General features: G+C 47.2%; 1 protein-coding gene across 1 annotated transcript; it reads right to left on the bottom strand.

The window, feature by feature from the left end:
- Nucleotides 1-277: 277 nt before the first annotated feature.
- Nucleotides 278-4,804, bottom strand: TMEM247 (transmembrane protein 247). The gene is made up of 3 exons (XM_059407654.1): nucleotides 4,688-4,804; nucleotides 3,711-4,049; nucleotides 278-466 (listed from the first exon to the last, which is right to left on the bottom strand). Exons 1-3 carry the CDS (start codon nucleotides 4,802-4,804, stop codon nucleotides 278-280), a joined length of 645 nt encoding a protein of 214 aa, XP_059263637.1.
- Between the last annotated feature and the right edge of the window lie 2,846 nt (nucleotides 4,805-7,650).

Genomic DNA, 7,650 nt, shown 5'->3' with positions numbered 1-7,650 from the left:
AAATACCTACCTAGATCGGTCACTTCTGAGATCCTCCCCTCAGGGCCCAAAGCATCTTCATCCACACTGAGAACTCAGGCTTTGTATAAGGCCTAAACATGGTTCGTCACACTAAAATGTAAATGGTTGATAGCAGAGCCTTTCCTAATAGCAAGCTCTGACTGGAGGGAGGCTTGTGTGAGGGAAGGAGGAGGGAGGCAGGCCAGGGGCTAACTTGGATCGTGTCGTAGTAACCCGCTGGCATGGGGGTTCCCAGTGATGGAGGGAGCAAAAGCACCTAGAAGTAGGACCATAAAGTTTTAATCAAACAGAGCAAAATGGCCGCAATGCAGAACAGGTAGTGCTTGGAGAAGAGAAAGAAGATCATCTCCTTGGTGACATAGATTATGTGTATAAAGATGAAGCAGTACAGGAACATGGCAAACTGGTTCTGGGGGAGCAGGAGGTCCTGGAGGCCTCCCGAGAACTGTGGGGGAAAGAAGAGAGCTCTGCTGGCCAAACCATGCTGCTTGGCAACCAGGCAGGTCTGGTCTCAGTCCTGTTCCCGTCCCTTCCAGAATATGACCTCAGGCAGGCCATCTTCCTCACCTGAGGGAAGGGTCACCATGTCCCCCTCACAGACTACAGGAGGAAGAGTGGGCCAAGAACGGAAGCATCCCTAGCAAGGTCATGGGCACATAGAGGGACCTCCTAGGTCTTTACTTCTTCAGTCTGCCCTCATTCCTCCTGAGTCAGGCACCAGGCGACAACGTTCTTTCTCTGAGTTCTCTGCTGCCTCCAGTCACAAGCGTGCAGACTGTCTCTGACTCTGAGATCCCCAGATCTGCATACCTGTCCTCGGAAATGTTCTCTGGATGGCTTGCCCTGACACTCAGCCTTGTTCTCTGCACAGTTGCTCAATGAGAGGGCACAAGTGCCTGTTTCTGACTGTTTTTGTCCTGGCACATGTCTCAGGGGTTATTCTGTGGCCTATTGGCCAGAGGTTGGGTCTCCCTGGTGGACAGGTGGTCAGAGACAGGTGATAGGACTTCCAATATTCCACAGTATCGAGCCTGGGGAAAGCAGCTTGAGTCGTCTGGCTGATTCTGCCTGCGCATTGCTCATTTCTGAAATCTATGCAATTGAGGTCCAACAAGCCCGCATTTTAACTGTAGAAAGCATCAACGTATAAGTATAGCGAAAGCTGACAAAACTATTTTGATCTGTAGTTAAGAAGGCATCACCCATGGTTTATTCTCTAAAATATCTTTTAAAATCACGCCATGCCTTTTGTAAGCAGGCAGATGGCTGGTACCGGGTTACCCTAACCTAGCGAGAAACAGACGCACAGAGGTAGTTTCCAGTACAATGAAATCTCCCCACCCATTCATCTAGAAAAAGAGAAAGTGGGGAGGGGGCTTAAACATCACCTGCCAGTAAATGCACAAAACATTAAACAGCTTTGTAAACGATTACCAAAGACCAGGGTTGTGGACACACCATTGTTTGGACAACTATAGAAAATGTGAGGGCAAATCTATAAACCCGAGAGGGCAGAAAATGACTCCGGTGATGCCATTTCTAAAGTGAATACCAAGGCAAGTTGAAGACCAGAGGAGGAAACCCAGGATTCTAGCGGGATGGGGTGCTGCGTGGGGGGTCTGCCCATCTACTGCGGCTCCCGGTCTATTGGCTTCTGCCCACAAAAGCGGCCAGCATGCGTTTTCAGCCTGAAATGCTCATGGGTGACAATTATGATTTTGACAACCAAACATGCATTTGTGTGACCTTTTAGACTTTTCACCACATTTTCAGTGGTCTGTCTTTTGAGCAGAAGACAGCAGATAAGACTATACACCAAGGGTTTCCAGCTCATCCAGCAAGAGTAAGATTTTCAAACTAAAAAAGGGAAAACAAATATGGTTAGAAGGAGGCAGAGAGCAAAGGCACAATATCTCAACCTCCGGTGTGTTAAGTATTTCAGGCTCCGACTCCTGACACATTTTACCCCACGATACTGAGAACAATGCCCCAAGCTTGGAAATGGAACTTACTAGAGAGGGAAAAAAAAAAAAAAAAAAAAAAAAAACTCGGGAAATGTGCCAGAATCTTAGAGACAAGCAAATATTTTCTAGATTTTTAAAAGGAGGGGGAAAATGGATGGATTCTGGAGATATCAGTTCAGTAAGCTTGATTTGGCTTAGCAAAACCATTCAGTGTATAATTAAGCAGGTATTGTGTGAGCAAAAAAAATTGTTAAAACCCAGCATGTGTTCATTGAAAACAAATCATGCAAAAACCAATCTCTTTTTCTAAAAAAAAAAAAAAAAAAAAAAAAAAAAGGACCAGTCAATTAGGGAAATGCTATAGGTAGTATAATATCTTAATTCTGGGAAACCATCTGCCAGTGTGTCTCAAGATAGTTTTTTGGACAAGGTAGAGAAATGTGAGCTGGATAAAATGTAACCCAAGGGTGCTGATTAATGGAACATTGCTAACCTGTAGGGAGATCTTTTAGTGGTATTTACTTTAGGTCATATCCTCCTCAACAATTATAGCAATGACTTGGATAAAGACAGAAGGCAAGTTTCTCAGAAGTGAGGATGACTCAGAGCTGGGAAGCATAGCTAATACATTACATCCCAATAAAACTGAAAAGTGATGAATGTAAGTTGTTGCATTTGGGTCAAGAAGTGAATTGCATGAGTACATAAAAATGGTAATAGCTAACATTTATTGAGTGCTTACCTAATGTGCCAGGCTCAGCGCAAAGTGCCTTGCATGTATGCTCTCCTTCACTCCTCACTGGGACCCTATGCGGTGGGGACTACTTTCTAGATGCGCAAATCTAGGCTCAAGGAGGATTCATCTCTTGTGCAATATCACGCGGTTTATACACAGTACAGCCAGAGTTTTAACTCAGGGCTGATTTTAAAGCCCAGGCAACATGCTTTCAACAATGGCATCTTTAGGCTATTTAGGACTGAGTGGCCCTGGCCTCACAGTGCTAATAAGCCCTTCCCATCCCATGTGACAGAAAGTAGGCTTTCTTATCCCCTCATTTAATACACATCTCCTGGCTGGAGATGCCTCCGTTTTAGTTGGCAACAAGGCAAAGCAATCCCACGGAACAAATGCGGCTCTGACCCCGGGAGATGATAGTTTTATCCAAATCCCTGGGCGGACTGCTGTCCGTCTCCTCTTTTTTTTTTTTTTTTTTTTTTTTTAATTTTATTTATTTATTTGACAGAGAGAGATCACAAGTAGGCAGAGAGGCAGGCAGAGAGAGAGAGGAGGAAGCAGGCTCCCTGCTGAGCAGAGAGCCCGATGCGGGACTGGATTCCAGGACCCTGAGATCATGACCTGAGCTGAAGGCAGCGGCTCAACCCATTGAGTCACCCAGGCGCCCCGACTCCCGTCTCCCGTCTCTTAAGCGAGATACAGAGAGAACTAGAGAATGCTGGAAAGCCAGTCACAGAGGAAGCGGTGAAGACTTTCCCGGAGAAGGAAAGCTGTGGGTAGGCGGAACCCGGGTTCCGAGGCCCCTCCCAGGGTCAGCTCTCCTTCAAGAGTTGATCTAGCTTTGCCAGGACGCTAAGCTGGATCAGGGAGGGATGCAGGCCTGAAGCAGCTCAGTGGGCTCCCCCTGGAGGGCAGGGAGGGGTTCCCCCAGCCCTCCGGGCGGAGCCTGCGGGCCTCTTGCCAGCACACCCTACTTTTAGGTCACCTACCAGGCGGGGCGTCACCTGCTGCTGCAGCTGCTCCATCACCTCCTCGTGCTGCCGCTGGCGCTCGTTCTCCTCGTGCACATACTTGAGCCGCGTGAGCTCGAACTCCATGCGCACCTTCTCCAGCTCCATCTCGGTGTTGCGCTCGGTCCCCGGGGTCTCCGGGGCGGCCCGAGCGGGGGGCAGCTCCCCGAGTTCAGGCCCGTCGCCCGCCTGGCCCTTGGTGGTGGAGCCAGCCTTGGAGGACCCTGACTTGGGTGGCCCTGGGCAGCCTCCGTTCTCACAAGCTTCCATCTCCTCTAGGTGGTCGTGGGAAGAGTCTGGCTTCGGGGACTCTGCCTCCTGGAGCAGTGAAGGGGAGATTTAGGGGACACTGAGGAGTGCGCCTGGGGCTGCCCCTGCCCCACCCTGGGTACCTCCGCAGCCTGCCGGCCACCACGGACTGAACGGTCGTGGAAGAGAGCTATGACCTGTAAGGATCTAGGCTGAGCTCTAGCCAGAGGTGCACTCACCCGGAGTTAGCAGGCCCTGAGCGTCACAGGGAAGGGGAGGGCACCCTGACATGAGGGAAGGGTGCCCTCAAGTTGCAAGGAGAGGCTTGAGGAGTTGAGGCAGAAGTCTGTCTTCCTGGTAAATTTCCCACCCCCACTCTAACTTTGAGATAGTCAGAAACCCGGTGTAGGGGACCAACACAAGGGCTATGGGGGAGCAGGGTCGTATTCGCAGAGGGAGGACAGGGCCCTGAATGGGGAGGGAGGTGGTAGAGACCAAAGCCAGCCTCAGATGATTTCACAATCTTACTAAGGGCTACCTGGTCCCTGGTGACAGCTGGGGGGACGGGGTACATGTGACTTGCTCTTTTTAGTAGCTCTCTGGGATCCCCCAGCACTCAGCTCCTATCACGTGTCCCCATGACACCCTCCTCCCCACGTAGGGACAGGCGGGGGCAGTGAAACAAGGTATCCACCCCTGCCCCTTACCAAAGAAGCCCTTGATTTCCCTTCAGACATGGGGTCATCAGGCGCCGCCTTGGGGAAGGTTGGGCAGCTTTCTCCTGCTCCCCGGGCTTCCATCATTTCTCTGTCCTCTGCTGCCATCCAGAAAACCACAATGCTGCCAATTGGGGCCAAAGGACATCTTTGAAGGTACTAACATTTGGTTTCACCAGATTCCATAGTCGGACCACCATCACAATCCCCTGTCCTCATAATAACCCACATTCTACTAGTTGCTAGGGCCCCTTTGGTGGAGGCTGTGACACACCTTTGAGGCCCATTGTTAGGAACTACACGATGGGCCTTTGCCACTGTAGGGACTCCTTTAGACACTAGAATTCCACCACTTGAAATCCAGAGTTCCGGCATCTGAAATCTCCATTGGGTCCCTCTTTTAAAGGCAGACTGCATCAGGATGAGTTCAGCTAGCTCCACAAACCTCGTTGGAGGCTAAATCGTCTCTCCCCCCAAATTCCTATGTTGAAGCCCTAATCCACAGTGCCTTAGAATGTGACCTTATTTAGAGCGAGGGCCTTTCTAGAAGTGATTCAGTTAAAATGAGGTCATTAGGGTAGGTTCTATCCCAGTATGACTGATATGCTTGTAAGAAGAGGAAATTTGGGCACGGACCTGCACAGAAGGAAGATGGACTGAATGTAAGGGAGAAGACGACCATCTACAAGGAGAGAGGCATGTATCAGTGTTCTCCAGAGAATCTATCTATCTATCTATCTATCTCTATATTGTTTTGACTATATATTGAATATATTTGAAAAGAAATATATATTATTTTCAAATAAATATATTTGAATATGTGTATATTTATTATAAAATATAATAATTATAAGATATATAATAATTATAATAATTTTATAATTATAATTTATAATTATAATTTTTATAATTAAAATAATTATAAAATGTAATAAATATATATTTATTTTCAAATATCTTAAATAAAAATACAAATATATTTTAATATAAAAACAATAAATATGTATATTTATATTTTTATATGTGATTTATTATAAGGAATTGGCTCCTGCGATTGCAGAGGCTGAGCAGAAATGGCATGATTCTGCCACTTCTGTCTGTGAGTGGGATTCCCAGGAAAGCTCATGGTGTAATTTGCAGTCCTAATCCAAAGGTCTAATAGGGAGGAGAGCTATGGGTCTAAGTCCCAGTCCCTGGCCAGGAGAAAACTGATAGCTCAGCTCAAGCAGTTAAACAGAGAGAACCAAGTGGGAGTGAAAGGGGCAGAGGGGGAAGGTAGAAAGAGAAGGAGAAGGAGAAAGAATCTGACACAGACTCCACACTGAGTGCTGAGCCTGACTCAGCCTCGATCCCGTTACTGCGAGATATGACCTGAGCTGAAATCAAGAATCGGATGCTCAACCGGCTGAACCACCCAGGTGCCCCGTTTAAAAATTTTTAAAAAGACTGATTTATTTATTTGAGAGAGCGAACAGCGGGGGGCAGAGGGAAAGAGAATCCTCAAGCAGACTCCGTGCTGAGTGCAGAACCCAATGGGGGGCTCCATCCCAGGATCCTGAGATCATGACCTGAGCTGAAATCAAGAGTCTGATGCTTAACTGACTGAGCCACCCAGGCACCCATCTCCCGTGGTTTTATTCTACTCAGGCCCTCAAAGGACTAGATACGCCCATCCACAATGGGTGGGGCCACCTGCTTTACTCAGCCCAACAATTCAAATGCTCATCTCTCCAGAAATACCCTCACACACACACCGAGAAGTAATTGGGGCACCCTATGAGCCCAGTCAGATTGAGACAAAATTACTACAGCAGGGCTGGAACGGACCCTTCCCTCAGTGCTTTTGGAAGGAACCAGCCCCCATGACACCTTGATGTTAGACATCCACCCTCCAGACTGGAAACACATGTGAGAAGATACATTTCTGTGGTTTAAGACTCCCATTCTGTGGTGCTGTGTACTTTGTTGTGGAAACCCTCACACGCTAATACAACTCCCCTTATTCACGGAATGGTCTGAGAGGGACCAACACAGAAACTGGGAGGCTGGGGTACATATGTTGCCATCTTCACTTTCATGAAAATGACAGAACATGGGGCGCCTGAGTGGCTTAGTGGTTTAAGGCCTCTGCCTTCGGCTCAGGTCATGATCCCAGGGTCCTGGGATCGAGCCCCGCATCAGGCTCTCTGCTCAGCGGGGAACCTGCTTCCTCCTCTCTCTCTGCCTGCCTCTCTGTCTACTTGTGATCTTTGTCTGTCAAATAAATAAATAAAATCTTAAAAAAAAATCTTTAAAAAAAAAAATGACAGAACACCTTTTCAGGAGTTGGAGACAAAATTGCATTCTGGAAAGAGAGAAGGCTGCATGTGAATTTTAGCTTTACTACGCTTACTAGCTGTGTGGCCAACGGAAAGTGATTTTACCTGCCTGGGGCTCAGTGTCCTCATTGATACATGGGGGTGAGATTTACCATTTGGCTGCACTATGAAGCCTGGATATGAAAACCAGGTAGTGTATTTGCCCGCTACCTGCCTAGACAGAGGCTAAGTAAATCATCACCATCGTCACCATTATCGTAAGGGGTGGGTCTGTCACTGGAGACGAGAAAGTGCTTACTATCTACCATCTTACAAATCTTGCAATTTGACAACCATGCTTTTGTTTCCCAGCATTATGAAGATTACCAGGGGAACAGGATCAGAGTTCCTGGGTAAGATGCTGAGATAGCCTCAAGCACTGGAAGTAGGATTGCTAGATAAACACAGGATGCCCAGTTAAATTTGGATGCCAAGTAGGTAATTTTTTTGTGTAAATGTGTTCTAAAAATTGCATGGAATGCACTTACTGTAAAAAAAAATTATTCCTTGTTTTCCAGAAATTCAAATTTAAGTGGAGATCCTTCCTTTCTTTCTTTCTTTCTTTCTTTCTTTCTTTCTTTCTTTCTTTCTTTCTTT

This window comes from Mustela nigripes, chromosome 7, assembly GCF_022355385.1.
Source record: "Mustela nigripes isolate SB6536 chromosome 7, MUSNIG.SB6536, whole genome shotgun sequence".
NCBI lineage: Eukaryota > Metazoa > Chordata > Mammalia > Carnivora > Mustelidae > Mustela > Mustela nigripes.
Note: the sequence above shows the minus strand (reverse complement) of the source record. Positions and strands in the feature narration are given on the sequence as shown.